Source organism: Dromiciops gliroides, chromosome 2 (assembly GCF_019393635.1).
Source record: "Dromiciops gliroides isolate mDroGli1 chromosome 2, mDroGli1.pri, whole genome shotgun sequence".
NCBI classification, from domain to species: domain Eukaryota; kingdom Metazoa; phylum Chordata; class Mammalia; order Microbiotheria; family Microbiotheriidae; genus Dromiciops; species Dromiciops gliroides.
Genome location: NC_057862.1, coordinates 483580495 through 483598554, shown reverse-complemented (window position 1 = coordinate 483598554; position 18060 = coordinate 483580495). Strand labels below are relative to the sequence as shown.

At 37.4% G+C, this 18060-nt stretch overlaps 1 protein-coding gene across 1 annotated transcript in view; it reads right to left on the bottom strand.

The window, feature by feature from the left end:
• Positions 1-18060, bottom strand: part of CRIM1 (cysteine rich transmembrane BMP regulator 1) — a 258248-nt gene that overhangs the window by 108617 nt on the left and 131571 nt on the right. The window contains 3 exon segments of the mRNA XM_043988449.1: positions 14174-14294; positions 15434-15572; positions 15574-15677. Coding sequence (XP_043844384.1) covers positions 14174-14294; positions 15434-15572; positions 15574-15677 — 364 coding nt within the window.

Genomic DNA, 18060 nt, shown 5'->3' with positions numbered 1-18060 from the left:
AATAGTCATGGAGCAATTTAAGTTGCTTAACTTGGTAAGATATGCTACAAGGAAAGTTAAATTCCTAGCATAGTGTTATGTGCACATGGGTCTGTAATAAATACTATTTGATGATCCCAAACTTAAAAATATACTACCTCAAAGAAGAAAGGAAGGACTGTCCTTTGTATACAGAGATGACACCGTTGACCTACCATCAGGAGACTGTGTGCCTTGAGTTATTTTTTCCACTTGTGGTGATGGATTTGTTTTGATACATAGCTCCCCCACCCAGAAGCTCACATTTGCAGGATAGCTGGCTGGGGTAAGAGATATAGCCTGGGACTACTTTAGAGAACAAAGCTTAACTTCCCCAACTGCAAGTAAATTAATAAACAGAACCCTCACAGTAACCTGAGTTCAGTTATGACATATCCAAAAGGAATGTGACAAATGTGGTAGAGAGAAAGGAAAATATACTGTGTTTGGGGGAAGAAAAAGTACTATATGATTCTAAGGTATCACTTTTATGATTAGAGGTATAATTGATTATCATGATTATCCGATTTCCTAAGTCATGGTCTGAAAAGCAACTAATTAAGACTTTTTCTAGGTTAATTGCTACTTTTCTTGAATTTGCTTACTCTTATTATTATTTTATCTTCTCTTGTCCAAGAGATCCATTATAATGGTAATCGTAAATTATTTATCCAGTTCATACAGTATAAATGTATTATTAGATAAGTTTAAGCCAGACCAATAATTACACAGGCAACATAGTGAAGACCTGGGTTCAAATCTTACCCCTCACAATTATTAACTAGATGATCATAGGCAAGTCACAAACTTTCTGGGCTTTAGTTTCCTCATTGGTAAAATGAGGATAATACTGTAGTACTTAGCTCCTAGGATTGTTATAAGAATTAAATGAGATAATTTATATAAAGTACTTTGCAAATGTTAAAGCACAGTCAACTGAATTCACTTGACCCTCCTGAAGGGCAGCAATGACTGCCTAATGGACCAGGCACCATTCCACTGCCCTTCACTGGACGTGTAGTATGAAAGACTAAGCTTCAAGGTATGAATTCCAGTACTGGAATTCTAGTGCCTCTCCCTACCTAATTATCTACATCTGTTCACACAAAATAGTACAATAGTAATCCACTCTCTATAATTCCATTACCATGGCATTAGTTTGGTTCTGACTTCATGAATTTTATAAGTAGAGAAAGAAAATGCAAAATCAGGATTAGGGAGGAAGCATCCTCCAAATTTCAAAGGATGTCTTCATCTTTAAAACATCAAGTGAAGGTACCTAGATACAATATAGGAAAGTGGAATGATAGAAATTCTTGACCTTCAATATCATCAGGGTATTCATCTCTCATGTTTTCTTCAAAATATGTAGGATAAAAAACATGTATGGGGTAATCACTCTTTGTCATTTTGAGCTATTACCATATCACAGGTACAGGAATGAGTGTCCCTCCCTCCCCCACAAATGAAGGTCATGGACGCATGAGGAAAAAAGTCAGGTATTATATAGGTTAAAAGAAATAAGTATGCATAAACACACACACACACATATATATACATATACATGCCAATTATTCTATTCATTCACCTTTTGAATTAGGAAAAAGAAATGTACAATTCTCTGCAACAAACATAACAATTTATTTTTTGCTTAAACTCTCAGGTGGGGGATAGTGAAAATGAGAAACACACACACACATATACACACAAGCAGATAAAGAGTGATACAAAGAAAGACAGAAATAAAGAGGTCAGAGAGAGAGCCGGAAAAAAAACAGGGAGAGATAAAGCTATATGCAAAGTGATAGAGAGAGAAGCAGCAACACCAAAAAACACCAAAGAGACAATGAGGCTACAAAGAGACACACAGATGAGTGTACCACACATGGTCACAGAAAAACTGACAGACCCATACATAGAGGTAGACTTTTCATGGAATAACTCTTCATCTTTTGTCCTTTTAGGATCATTTTTACAATTACAAATTTAAATGATTCATCACTTCTTGGTACTGGGATTCTATAAAGGACCTTCTCTCACTTTCAGCTGATGATTTAACCTATTTGCCATTAACTCAATATTTCCTTTATAAAAAATATTCCCTTTATATGTTTTTCCATTTAATCTATTCAGATGTTTTTAAGGAAAAAAAATAGAAAAGCTAAGTGCTTAACCATAACTTTGTTTATATCTTCCCTTGTGATTCTGCACTCCCACCTTCTTTTTTCACCAATACTTAAATTATATCCATTTCCCAAATGCCTTGTGAATTCCAGAACTTTCTTAAATTTCTCTTTTCTCCTTCCTATTCAAGAGCTTCATGTCCTTAAGAGATGGTCCAGTTGATTCCCCTCTTCCACAGAGGTGGAGTTTTGTACGTAGTGAGGAGTTATTTTCCTTGCTTCTTAAAGATAAATTTCATGGACCTCCCAGAGATAAAATAAAGGAACTAAAACTTGATTGAACTGTACACAAGGTATGGGGCTGTTTGATTATTATTAAGACTGGCTGGGTCTAGGAAGGAACAGTCTAAAGAACTGAGAAACAGTTCTGAAGGACTAAGAAATACAGTTTTTCCACAGACTGTTTCAAGGACACTTGAGCATAGAGAATTACAGGATCTTAAGAGCTGGAAGTTTAACCCTAACAAGTAAGGAAAGTGAGACCTAGAGAGGGCATGTGTTGCCCAAATGCATACAACAATTTATTGTCATGACCCGGAGTAGAACCCAGGACTCTTGGCTACTTGTCCAGTGCTCATTTCACCACCCATAAAGCCTTGATAACAGGTTCCTGTATTAGTGCTTTTAGAGAAAATAGAGGGACTGTAACCTCTCTTGTAGATTATACATATTATGTAATTATGTATTGAGCACAATAACACACACACACACACACACACACACACACACACACAGGCAAAATCTAAAAAACCTAAACTGCAAGATCCCTGGGGATTTTTGCCATCCGGAAGTTTGAGAAACTGAGTTACCAAGGAGCTAAGAAAAAGTTTCCAAAATTTTTCTACTGCTTAATGTAAAAAAAAAATATTCTGGGAGTTTCAGGGTGGTGACTCACAAAGCATGAAAGATAAGTGTTTGGGAAAGAGATCCTGGAAGAGAACGAGACTGCTTCGTCAGAGATAGATGGGAGCCAGGAAAAGGCTTGGGAACTTGGCTTAGGGCAGTGCATTCTATACAAGAGAAACCACACTGTTAAGTTTTTGAAAATGGTAAATGGTCATTTAGTTTATTTCTACCTGCAAACAACTGGACTGAATTTTCCTTACCTGCCAACTTTACTGAAATATGCACTTTTAGACACAAATCAAAATAGAACATTTTGGTTCTTGGGAAGGTAACACAAACTGTCATTTTTATATCACAGTTGTGCTGAAAGTTTAATTATTGTGGGTAAGAATCAGGGAAGCTCCGTTGTTACTAGGATTTGGTGCTATTCCTAGAGCATTCTAGGAGAGTACTGGGGGCTGAAGTGATCTGGTGATGGGAAGGAGTTAAGAAGGCCTGGCATAACAGCAATAGGACACAGGATGATTATCCTGCTAAAGGCATAAGAATGGGCTGTTGTAGATGGCCCAGCAGATCAATATACTTCACATCTGGACTGGCTGCTCTTTTTGATACTGCTTTCATATCTGTGCAAGAATGTTGTTAAAAAAAACTGGAGCTTGCCCAGAAATCTATTACACAATATGAATACCTTTGACTAAGGGTAGAAAGCAGCTGAGTACAGGACCTATCTTTGTACATAACTGAACCTCCATTAAACTAGGTAACATCTATTGGAATATAATTGATTTATTTTAAAGGAAACATGAAATGAATTTAATATGTTCAGATCTTTGGAAATCAGGTGTTTTTTCTGCAAGTGAATGGACCTCTAATTGTGTTCATAATTTCCAAAAGAGAATTCTCCCTTGTGAGGGAAAAAAGAGATATGTTTAACCTGTTCACTGCCATGAAAAATAAACTAGGTATTCTACCATGACAAAGGCTGCACAAAAGTGAAGGCTTGTTTATCTGGAATCTCATATCCTCCATATCCCTAAAGGCTAAAGTGATTCAACCAACATTTATTAAGCACCTACTATGACATAGTCATTCCTGGATAAACAAAGCTGAAAGATAACATAGCTCCTTTCCTTGAGAAACTTACAACCCCATCAGGAGGGATGTACAAGTTTGAAGGTAACTACAATACAAGACATATACCTATGAAGGACAGTGAAAGATCCATAAAAAATGTTTTCTGAATATTTAGAGAGGAGAAAAATATTTTTACTGGGGGTAATGAGGTAGAGTTGGGGGAGTGGTGTTAGGGCTTCATGTAAGAGGCATTACTTCAGTTGGGCTTTGAAGAAAGAGAATTTTAATAGCTAGAGATAAGGAAAAAACACATTATAGAGATGGAGGATGGCTTGCACAATTGTATAAATGTGGAGAACAGCAAACTGAGGTTAGGTAATATCTAGCAGGGCACTGTGGATGGAATACAGATCACATAAAGGAGAGTAAAAGTAAGACTAGAAAAGTAGGCTAGAGTCAGACTGTGGAGGCCTTTCTAGGATGAGAGATACAACTAGGAGATTTTTGAATAGGAAAGTGATGTGACCAGATCTTAGAGTATCTGGAACATAGAAGCACTTGATAAATGCTTTTTTCATTTATTCAGTCATCACTGTATTAGGAAGATTATTTTAGAAGCTTTGTAAACACTCATTAGATAGCAGACAGACTGAAAGCCCAACTAGCAAGCTATTACAATAGGCCAGGTGAGAGGTGATGAAGCGATATGGTAATAATAGGTGATACTAGAGTATCACTAGATATTAGAGTAGAAGACCTATAAGTGAATGAATGAATGAAAAAGAATTATTAAAAGCACTTACTATGTGCCAAGCACTCTGCTATGTCCTAGGGGTAGAAAGAGAAAACCAGGATAGGCCTTTCTCTCAAACAGATCACCTACAAACTAGGAAAGACAATACATAAAAGAGGGTTCAACTACCAGGCATTTGGCTAGTTCCTGGGGTCCTTAGGGTATACTGCTATGTCAAATGGCAATGTCCAGTGGGTTAGAGGGCATGGAGGAAGGAAGATGATAAGGGGACAGATACTGAAAGATACTGAGGCAGAATCAAGGAGGCTTTCCAACTTAGTAGATATGAAGAGGATATGGAAGAAGAGGAGAGAGTTCCAGATAGCTACAACAAGACTTTGTGTTGTGGGTGGGGGAGCTGGAAGGACAGTAACAAAATTAACAGAAATAGAGAATTCAAAGAAATGCAGACCTAAAAGGTAAGATGATGAGTTTGGTTTTGGAGATACTGAATTTGAAGTTCTATCAGGATATCCAGGTGAAGGTTTTCAACAGGCAATGAAATTATAGGAAGTCAAGGGAAAGAATGGGGTGGGGTAGATTTAAGGATGATGAACCTGTAAAGGAGACTGATAATGAGCATTTAGGAAAAAGAAAAAGAAGAAAAAAAGAGCTGATAGGAGAACATGGAGAAAGTAATGTAACATAAACTAATATTCAGAAGTCAAATTGCAAGGGGTTGAGGTCTGAATGGTCAACAAGATAGTGGACTGACTGAGCATAGAGTACTCTTTCTAGGAGGTTAGCAGTTAAGGGAACAAAACTAGCTTGAAGGGCTAGTCAAGGGAGAGTGGATATCTGTACATGCTTGTTTGGAGAAGAGAAGAATTGGTAGCTTTAGAGAGAAGGTATGATTGACGGGGCCAGCTCCTGGAAGAAACTAAATGTGGAGAGAAGGGATATGGGACAGATGTAGTAGAGGCAGAATTGACAAGACTTGAGAAATTATTAGATATAGGACTGAAATAAAGGAAAGAGCTGAGGATGATTCTAAATGAGTTAGCCCAGAATTCATCTCATCTTCTTCAGATAGACTGAACCTGGGCTTAGGCTAGACTCTCCATCCAAATTTGTCTAGACTAAGATTTCCAAGGCTATCCTAAAACCAAAGATTAGAGATAGAACTATTTTGCCTCTCTAAATTCTTTAATCCCAATCTACCAGGAAACTGAGCACCATTTGAAAAAGTAATCTCAATGACTGCCATTTGGTGAGATGCTGGCCAAGCAAATTATACACTCAGTATATGGTAAGCTAGGCCTAAAGGTGACTGTTCCTGCATTATCATAGATTGCATATTATGGTGGGGGGGTGTCATAATTCATTTGCTTTGTACTTGTATCAAGCAGTTTAATTAATAAACTTCTGTTAAATTGGGTTGCATTCAAGTTACATAGTTGATAGCTTATAAACTATTTAAAATGTTCATTCAATTCTCTTATCAAAAATATAAAAACATATTTTGCCAAATTGGTAGCCATCAGAAAATGAGAATAGCATTAGTTAGGTCAAAAGGGAGTAAGATATGAACATTAGGTGTTTACTTCTTGGTGATTTATTCTGGCAGCTGAATTTTAGCTTTCCAGTTTGGATCTAAAAGGTCAGTTGAAAAAGTACAGAAGCTATGTTGAGGTCTTTTTGGCATGAGCCATGTTGGGAGGAAGGTTTATGTCTGAAACAATGCTTAGTTTGCTCATTAGGAAGACTTCCTTAACCCTGATCCATGGAATGGCTTCTCCTCTTCCCCACATGTATTTATTTATAATGTTTTTTTTGTTGTTGTTGTTATTCTGAACTTGACAAATGCCAGTAAAGATCAAACACTTCTATATAGAAAGAATGGAAAAGAGGATTGTATATGAAACCACAGATCTCTTTTACAGCTTATCTTTTAAAGTACATATTAAACAAGCTAATTTCAAAGCTGATCTACTTCTCTGTATCTAACTTTAAACTCAGGAAATTACTTGAGAAAGAGCACATTTAGAATGAATAATGATTACCACGGATATTTGGGCTAGAAAACATGGGTCAAATGCAGGAATCCTAAATGCAGAGATTAAGGTAGGCCTGATTTCCAATTGTACCTTGTTTATCCATTTCTTATAGAAGGTACCAGATCTCAACAGGGAGGTATTCTATATGGGAAATGTGTGAGTTTTGTGTTTTTGTATATGCGTGTTGTTTTTGTTTTTTTAAATTGCCACTGCTTGGGGAGAAATATTTCATGTCTGGGTATGGATAAGAGAAAATTAAGTTCCTCAGTGTATCCACAAATTTTCTTAAGTAGAGCTTTGGTTTATTTAGATTTATTTTTTTTTTAGTGAGGCAATTGGGGTTAAGTGACTTGCCCAGGGTCACACAGCTAGTAAGTGTTAAGTGTCTGAGGCCGCATTTGAACTCAGGTCCTCCTGAATCCAGGGCCGGTGCTCTATCCACTGTGCCACCTAGCTGCCCCTATTTAGATTTTTTTTAATTCAATTTTAAAATTCTTAACACTTAATTGGTGCTCAAAGGTCCCTAAATCCTATGTTTTGTCCTAGGATAAATCACCAACTAGTAAGTGAAGAAAGTAGAAAGCAGCTCATGTGAAAGGATGAAGCTTAAGTGTTGCTACCTGAATTATGCCTGAGTATCTAGAGCCTCTATGCCACAAAGATATGCATTCTCTGAAATTTAGGAATCTAGATTTATGGAATCAGAAAGTTAAACTCCAAAAACATCCCTTTGGAAGAGATTATAGAAAGAGTCCTAGATTTGGAGTCGGAAGATCCATGTCCAAATTCTGGCTCTCCCACTTATGACCTACGTGTGACTGCAGACAAACTGTGTCTCAGGTTGTTTGGAGAGAGAGCTGGGCTTGGAGTCAGGAATATGAGTTCTAATGTGACCTCACATACTTGTTAACTGTATGACCCTACACAAGTCACTAAACCTCTATTTGCCTCAATTTCCTCATCTGTAAAAAAATGGGGATAATAATAACACCTACCTCCTAGGTTGTTATGTGGATAGAATGAGTTAATGATTGTAAACTGCTTAGCATGGTGCCTAGAACACGGTAAGTGCTATATAAATGTTAGTTATATTATCTTTTTCTTTGGGCCTCATTATCCTCATCTGTTAAACAAGGGTTTGGACAAGATGACCTCTGAGATCTCCTCCAACTCTAACATCCAAAGAAATGCAGAAATAGTTAATACATAGACGTGTACATATTTTAACTTAGGTTTTAAAGAAATCTTTGGCATTACAAATTGTCAGTACCACATCTTTTACATTTAGAGGCATTGTTATTTTCCCTACAACTAAAGATAGCATTTGGAACCAACATTCATGGCTAATTTATGTCAGTTTTTCTAGGAAATATAATGACTGTGCTAAGTTGGTAAAGCTGAAAGACTAAGAGTTATGCCTTCCAATAATAGTAGTAGTAATAATATCCAAAATATATACAGTGCTTTAAGGTCGGCAAAGTGCTTTACAAAAATTACCTGATTTGATTCTCACCACAATTCCAGGGGTTACATGCTATTATTATCACCATTTTACAGATGAGGAAACTGAGGCAGATAAAAGCTAAGTGATTTTGACAGGATAACAAAGCTAAGTATTTGAAGCTAGATTTGAACTCAGATCTTCTTGACTCCAAGTCCAACACTCTATTCATTGTGCCACCTCGCTGTCAATGGATACGTATTTTTCATTTTCTCCTCTTCCACAATAATTCGGGCTAATGTTCTATATAACATGCAGATTCACTCTCCATTTCCTATTTTCTCTCACTAGACTTCATTATTGTTTGCTATTGAATATCACCCATCTTAGGGCTCAGCAGAAGACAAATAAGGGGATAATAATGGTATGGAAGTTGAATGCCTAGGAATTCATGTAGAAGTTATAATGATTTGGTATTTAAGATGGATGCTTACTGAGAGTTAGTGGAGACATAGGGGACAGGAGAAAAGGCATTGAAAGAGAACAGACGTGACTTCATACTACTAAGAAAGTATAAGGAGGGGGAGAGAAAAGAAGAAATAGAAATCTAGAGGGACCATAGGACAGCTGAAGCAAGTCAGAGGTGTCATAAGGCAGGAATGAAAGAGTTGCTATTATGTAATTAGAATAACAGCTAAGACAATGTTGAAAGAGGTTTGGGGAGGCTCCAAAATACATAGACTAAGTAGCTAATTGCAGTATCACAGGACTAGGAGGGACCTCAAAAAGTGCGCTACAATTTCCAACAGTAAGAATTTTATCTATACATATCTGCAATATGGAATAGATATGTGGGAACTGAATTTCTTTTCTTTGTAGTCTTCAGGAAAATAGTCCTATGATCTTCCTTGCTGGCCCATTATAATCTACAGTTTAAACACATTTCCCCCATTTTCTTAACCTTAGTGTAAAGGTTCCTTTCTTCTAAACCTCTACTTGGTAGTTCACATTGATACACAGGACATTTCCAAAGTCATAGTGAATTTTTAAGCTATTAAAACTTTAAAATGTGCTAAGACTTTGTGACAACCTGATATAATTATGGCTACAAAGCACTTAAGATAAAGTTACTCATTTGACCCTCACAAATATGCTGTGAAGAGGCATTAAGATATAAAGCAGAGGTATCAAACTCCTGGGGCTGAGATATTAGAACAGGTTAAAATCTAATTAGAAAATGTTTAACAAAATAAATTAAAATATAATACAACATAGGTAAAGTCAATTTTTTGTTTTCATTGTCAATGACAATTTGATTGTGACATCACTGGTTTAGTGGATACAGCTCAGAACATGGAGGAAGGAAGACCTAGGTTCAAATTTTGCCTAAGATACTTGTTGGGGGTGTGACTCTAGGCAAGTCATTTAAGCAATTTGGCCTTGTTTTCCTCATCTATAAAATCAGGGGGGTTCAGCTGACCTCTACGGTAATTTCAAGCTCTAAAGTAGCCAGTGCAAGTATTATTATCGCCATTTTCCAGATGAGGGAACTAAAGTTAAAAGAGGTTAAGAGACTGGTCTAGGATCATGTACGAAGTCCCAAGGTCAGAATCTAGACATGCCTAGTCCTAAAAGGTCTTTTGCATTGCTTCTGCACTTTTTCATTTAACTATTTAGTTCCCAGGTTTTGTGATCCAAAGTGCAGTGCTCTTTCAGTCCACATGATACTGCCTTAATTAAGCATTTTGTTACTTTTTTCAGGGCTCTAAGTTTCTACACTACCCTACCCATGTATTTATAACAGAGGCTTAAATAATGCCAAGTGGAAAAGGATTCTAGATCTCACTGTACATTCATTCATGCACACACACATGTGTATTCATATATATGTGTATATATACATAATAAATTCACATATATATCACACTCACAATATGTACTTATCCATCTGTATCCATATCTATCTATCTATCTATCTATCTATCTATCTATCCATCCATCCATCTTACATGCTGTACCATTTTTTTGTTGTGAGAGGAAGGAGCCCAGAACCAGTATTTCATTGGTTATAGGAATCTGGGTACAGAAACTCCCTCCATCAATGCAGGACTGGAAACTTCTCTGTTAACTAATAGTCTTAAATGTGTTGCCTGGGGTACTAAGAAGTTAAAGTGACTTTCCCATGGGCCACAAAGCAAATGCATGTTGAAGGCAATCATGAAATCATTTGGCTTTTACTTAATAATTTAATTTTTTTTTGTTATAAAAGGGAGGGTCAAATTCCTGGTTGTATAGTTGGTGGGAAGGAGTTGGGAATGTTTTCAGAAACAACTACAATGTTACAAAAGGAATTAATTAATAAGATTTATTGGAAAATATGTATATTCTATACAACTTATATATGTGAACTGACTAAATTAAAGAATCAGGGGTATGTAGCCTGGAAGCTTCATCTCATTAAATTTAATTTCTCTGTGCCACTTTGAAATCTTACCTTGACGCCAAGACTAAGCTTTGTCTAGATCACTGGCACTGCAAATCCAGCAAAATATGATGACCAGCCTGAGAACTCATAAGGTCAGGTACTGGGGTGGTAGCATGATATAGCGAAAAGAGCCATGCCATAAACAGTAAGAAAAACCGGGGGTCTCAACCCAGCTCTTTCACTAATTTACTACATGATATTGGGCAAGTCATATTCCCTCTGTGGCCTCAGTTTCCTGAACTATAAAACGGGAAGTTTGCAATGAGTGATTTCTATAGTCATAATGATAATAATAAAAATAATTGTGAGGCATTCACATAGCACCTACTATGTGCCAGGCACTGTGCTAAGTGCTTTATAAATATCACATTGATTCTCATAACAATCTTGGGAGGCAGGTGCTATTATCCACCCGCTTTACAGATAGGGAAACTGAATAAAATCGAGGTTATGTGGCTTACCCGGCAATGACACACCTAGCAAGTGTATGAGGTGAGATTTGAACTCTCAGGGCCTATAGCTCTATCTACTGTGCCACCTGGGTATCCGGTGTTCTTTCAGCGCTGAGAGTCTAAGACAATTTGTGAGAATGGTTTCAGACTATTTTCCCCTTCCGTTTACTCAATAAGGATTATATTGAGTGGGCCTTAAAAAATATGAATAATATACTAGGCAGCAGAGAGGGGAAAACTGGAGAAGGCTCACATATGCAAATGCTACCTCCTCATGTACCCAGACAGAAAAGCTAATTTGTAATGCAAAGTGGTATATGAATAAGTGACAAAATGAGTGGTATGAATGAAAAGAACCTTAAGAATTACTCTAGAAGTGGCAGGTTAAATGCACACTACAAAAGTGGAGGAAAATCTCCATGAAGGCATATAGAAGAAAGTGGGAAGTAAAAATGAAATGAAAATGATTTATCTAAAAGATAAATAAGTTTTAGATGTCAGAAAGTGAAGGCATGGCCTATTTTGGGGACAGTAAGAAGACCAATTGGTTAAAATGGTTCTGGCTGAGGAATAGTAGAAGATAAGGCTTTGAAAGGGAGGCTGCAAAAACATCTTATCAGTCAATCAATAAGTACTTATTAAATCCCTCCCTACTATGTGCCAGGTATAGCGCTGGGTGCTGAGGAAATACCTTCAAAGAACGTAGCAATTCCTACTCTCAAATACATAAAATTACAATATAGAAGGGCAAACAATAAGCAAATGGAAATGGAAACATATATAACATAAATATAATGCTAATAAATACAAATATATTCAAAGTAGTTAAATACAAGTTAGCTTGGAAGGCAGGACATTAGTAGAGGAATATTGGTGAAAGAAGAGAAATCAGGAAGGGCTTTTTAGAACCAAGGAGAGTAATTTGGACTGTCTATAGTATAATAGGGAAGCAGTACCCATGCCTGAATGTAGGGGTTTAAATGATGAAACAGACCAATATTTCAATCAAATTATTAATGAAAATATCAACCTGATGCTAGAGAAAAATAACCAAAAATCAGCATATAGCCAAATAGCAATAATCTACTTATAGTTCAGAAAAGAGCTGCATATTTTCATTTCACCTTTCTAAATGACATAAAAATTAGGGAAAAGCCCAAAAGATGCTTTTTCTTCAGTGCTTTAAGGATCTGTGATCCTCCTACTTGTGTTATCTCCCCCATTAGAATGATTTCTGTGAGAACAGAGCCTGTAGACCCTAGTTTTAGCACAGTGCTTTGCCCGTAGTATTATTAATAATAATTTTTCCTTCTTCCTTCCTCCCATTCCTTCCTTCCTCCATTCCTATTCCTTTCATTCATTCATCATTCATTCATTTGCTTGACATGAATATTTTACGCAATGACAAAAGATCTCAGGTTCTCTCTACCCTAATAGATAATTCTCATGTATAGGTTTTTAAAAAAATTCATTAATGTGGTTGTATGCCTTCTGGTAATGAGTCGATCTGCACTGACTTTTGCTGCCAGTCCTCCAGAAAATGGACATCCAATTTATCACCAGGGCTGAAAGTGAAGGCTCTGAACTCTCTAGCTTGGGGAGAACTTGTCAGAACTTGTGCTTAGCTGGCACCAAATTAGCAAAACCCAAGGTAAGCATGCATGGCAGGATAAGATGGAACAGGAAGTAGGTCCTGCTTACATATTTAAATTTGCCAAACAAGGAAATGTGGGTGTAGACTGTTCCAGATCAGGAAACTTAGGATGCTAGGAGAGCTAAGGCCTTTCTCTTCAATTAGCTGATAGGTGGGATTGTAGCCAAAACCTTTGGTTTTCTGTTAGCTTCAGCTTTCCTCATTTTTGTCACTTTTAACTCCAGACTGACTTTAGCATTATGACAGACAGGATTTATTTTAAACACAATCAAATAAATAAAAAGGGAATCCAGGAGCTATATTTTTACAGAATCAAGGAGCTTGGCTCTTCTGACAAATTGGTCAACTAGACAGTATTTGTATTTGGCAGAGTTTGTGTGGGGTATTTCATTCAGAGCCATCCATTTCACTGTTGTATAAACGTTTGGTGTAAAGTTTCCTAGGATGAACCTTAATATGACTGCTGTTATTAAAATGCCATTCGGTTTTTCTCTAATACAGCAAGAATGCTTGTGTGTATTCATTAAAAAGCTGTAGTAACAAGAGCTTAGAACCTGCTATGGCTCAGAAAGGAATCGAAGCACCTAGGCAGATATGGCTATTTAAGGCATGGTGAAAGTGGCAACAGCACTGGCTATGGAAGTCAGAGTACCTAGGTTCAGATCTTGCCTCTGATGCTAACTACCTGTGTGAACTTCATTGGGCATAGTCAATAAACTTCTATGGGCCTCAATTTCTTCAACTGGAAAATGATGCACTGGGTAGTCTCTGAGGTTCCTGCCACCTCTAGAGGTATGGTCCTTTTCATATGGATCCCTTAGCAGCACTTCCACTAAGCCGATAATTGTTTAGCACGAAACAATTCTAAGTGCATTATTTTAAAGTAATCAAAGGCCATTCATATGGGTTATCATACTTACATACACATATAGGCATGGAATTATTTGCCTTCAAATGTTCTCTATCTCCTAAGTACAGCTATTCCTTTATGAGGGCCTCATGAAGATTAATGAAATTATTAAGTTTAAAGCAACTCAGATCTGGCTCTGAAGGAAGATGGTATGTAATACAAAATAATAGTAACATCTCAGAAATTTCTTCTCATGGAAACAGACAATATTAGGTTTTCCACCGAAAAAAAGAACACATGCTTGAAATTGCAGTCTTGATGGTGCTAACATTGAAGAAGACATGGGTGAAAACTTGATAAACAAAAGACAAACGAACCTTGTTGGAAGAGTACAGCAGCCATCAGCTGTCAGTCTAACTTGAGTTTCATAACTATCCAGCGGGCAAACAACCTGTTGAATGGAAGGGCATTCCACTGTGCTGCAGTCCACACTGAAAACTGAAAGGGGGATAAACAGAGAGGCACCATTTACTGAGATTTTTATTCTTGTTATCAAGTCCTGAAATGGAGCACTGGACAGATCTCCAACCTTCTTTCTCAAGCCAGAAACGTGTCTAGTAACCCCATTCTTAAACTGGCATTTGTCAACACTACAAAACCTCAATATATTTTCAGTCCTTGCAGAAAGAAGAAAGGATGGGGGACAAAGCTAAATCAAGAAAGAAGATGAAGACAGGTCAGGTCAGGAGAGAGGCTTAAAAACACAGGGATACATATGTGGAAGGCGAGTGCAGAATCAGTGGTGGGTTTGATGAAGCCTAGGCCACAGGTGGGCAAAAAGACTGTTTTCAGCTAAGACATTAACCTGATAATTTTTTAAAGTATGTTAGGGTTGGGAGATTTTAGATAGACATGGTCACAACAGGCCAGAGGTGATCATAGCACAAACAAAGGATTTTGCCACAGAGTGAAAATTTTAGAGATGATTATGAAGGGAGAAGCAGTGGGGTATGGCAACGCATATGATGTCTGGAAAGAAAGTGAATGAAGATTAAAAGATGATTTAGAGTGGGAGGCTGCAGATAGAAGGCGAGAGGGTAGTGCCTTCCAATAGGAAACAAATTTGGGACTATACAATTCATTATGCTAAATCCTGGCATCTTGGTTGCATGGGTTAATTTTTAAATGACTGTTAGATTGTGATGATGAATCATGTTTTAATGATAGAAGCATTTTATTTTCTTAAATGAGACTAACTCTGCAAATAATAGTCTTTGACCTCCTCAGGAAAGGTAAGGAAATGGTGGATAAACTACAATGCTATTAATACCACCACCAAACACATATGGAGTGACCTCATGCAAATGGACCCTAAACTAAGCACTTCGCAAAAACAAGAAAAAGAATAGTCTTTCTTTAAGGAGCTGACATGCTGAAGTATAGTCAATCCATTTTTTTCTAATTTACAGGTCAAAAGCCAGTCTCACACCCAAAGTTTGAGATCTTTTGTGAGCTTACATGGGAGTGGGAGAACTTTTCATTATCAAAGGAGTGGTGGCAGGTTTTCTTCTCTCTGCAGCTGTGGATGGAGGGTGTATTGTAAGGAGAACTTTGCTGAAGCAAAGACAAGCGCATACCTGGTTTGCATTCATAGAGGTCACAACACTCTCCTGGCTTCCCTGATGCTTTTGACACTAATATGTTCAGGTATCCTGGCTGACAGACTTTCCTCAGACAGCCTGCAGGGTTGCACACGCAACGGCTTGGCAATGGGCCTGCATACACCAGGAGGAGCATAACCCTCGATGAGAATAGAATCTTCGGGGCAGCGTGGAGAAAACTGTACTTCACAGCGGGCCTTGGAGCAATCTGGCTTCTCTTCTGAATAGAAGAAAAAGAATTTAGCACATGCCCTGGGGCAAGTGTAATACGAGCTTCTTGTATAAGAAGCACAATCAATGCTTCCTTATATATTTAGAAATGGGGATAGGAGGAGCAGCAGCATGGATAAAGAAATCCACAGATAATCCAAAAGATCCAATTTAACCAGTTTGATTAGCTGCAACTTGTTCACCAAATCTGCACTAGAGTAGCCAAGGAGGTGTAAAATGGTGAGGTTTGAGTTCCTTTCCTTTTCCCTCTCTCTACTCAGCCTTAGTTGAAATGCTTAGTGGTAGTAAAATGGTAAAAAGGGTAAGAAAAGGGAGAGAAGAGAAAATAATGGCATTGATATCTCTAATTTGGACATTCAGTCTTGATTAATTGAGAGTTGTCTATTTGCAAAGAAGAGTTTGAAAGGTTGTTCCCTGAGAAAAAATTTATCAGCACAAACTAGGACTTACTCAAGAAATCATAAATACTTCAGGGGCTTGAAGACTAGGGAGGAGGAGAAGGCATGAAGAATGAAAAGGAAGTATTCTAGCAACCCTGTAATAAAGTGATGGAGATAAACTTGGCACGTAGCCTCCCCAAACCATTTCCAATGCCCACCTCATTATCAAGTCAATAAAGAACTCTACTTTGATATGTAGCTATTGGGATGGACTAGATGTACTCTATCTCCCATCTCTTCAACTCCTTCTGTTTGAAATGAGCCCCCCACCTCGATTTTAGAGATTTAAAAAACCTAATACATTCCCTAAAAAGTGACTTCATTACCAACTAGACCATACAATAAGCAGACCTTATTTAAGTTTGTATCTTCTGCAGAACCTACCACATTTTCTTATAGAAAGTAGCTACTTCATAAATTACTGAATACTAATCTGTAGGATTTTGGTTAACAAAGTTCATGTTTTCAGAGTCCCAGAATCTACTGTTTAGCATCTTTGACATGTCATTTGTAGGAATTCAAGCCTTTTAGGAAATTAATAGATGTAAGCTCCATCTACTCTGTGAATATGTATGACTGTTTGAAGAGAACACATAAAAATGGTGACATGCAGTTGCAAGAAACATTCTCAATGTAAATCTATGAACTTCATAATGATGCAAAGTGTAGAATGATATAAATGGAAAGACTCTTCATTGAATCTAATCTCTTTATTTTACATATGAGAAAACTAAGGTCCAGAGAGGTTAAGTACCTTGACCCACGTCGTCACACATCTAAGTTATTGTTTGAGCTAGGACTAAAACCCGGGACTCACTGACTCAGTGTACTTTCTTTTTTATTAATTTTAATTTAATTTTTTTTTAATGAGGCAATTGGGGTTAAGTGACTTGCCCAGGGGTCACACATCTAGTAAAGTGTTAAGTGTCTGAGGTCGGAGTTGAACTCAGGTACTCCTGACTCCAGGGCCAGTGCTCTATCCACTAGGCCATCTAGCTGCCCTACAGTGTACTTTCATCTAATATAACAATAATAATAGCAACTTATATTTATTTATTCTTTGAAGTTTACAAAGCACTTTCTCTCACAATATTCTGTGAGGTAGGTAGCACAAGTTTTATTATTCCTATTTTATAGTCAGGACAACTGGGTCTCCAGACTTTATTGAAAAGCATCCAGAGCTGAAATGTATCACAAGTACAACCCTTTCACTTTAAAGATGAGGAAAGTGAGGCCAGGGGAGGGTAAGTGATTTGCCTAGGTCACAGAGTTCCTAATAAATGTTGGAGCTGGGATTCATTCAAACTCAGTTGCACTGACTCCAAGTCCAGTACTCTGTAACTGTAGTTTCAGAAGTATCACAGTTAAAGTAACCAGTTGGGGGCAGCTAGGTGGCACAGTGGATAGAGCACCAGCCCTGGAGTCAGGAGTGCCTGAGTTCAAATCCGGCCTCAGACACTTAACACTTTACTAGCTTGTGTGACCCTGGGCAAGTCACTTAACCCAAATTGCCTCTAACTAAAAAAACAAAAACAAAAAACAAAAAAAAAAGTACCAAATGGACTAGTATTCAAAACCCATGATTTAGAGCTGGGCCCAGAACAATAAATGAGTCCAATCTCTCCTTTTTAATTGATGAGGAAATTGAAATCCAGGAGTGAAATGACCTTTCCAAAACCCACAGGATTAAGTAGCAATCAATATTTGAACTCATATCTCCTGACTCCATAGGTCAGAGTTCGTTCCATTTCCAAAATGCTTCCTTATTTGCCAAAAATATCCTGTTTCATTCTTTAAATATTGTCTAACCTTAGTAATTTCTCACTTTCACTACTAGCAACTTCCATCTCAATGACCTCTTAACTCCTTAATTAATACAGTTAATTTTTAAAAATGCATCTAGAGCATGAGACATTTCACACTTACTAATTC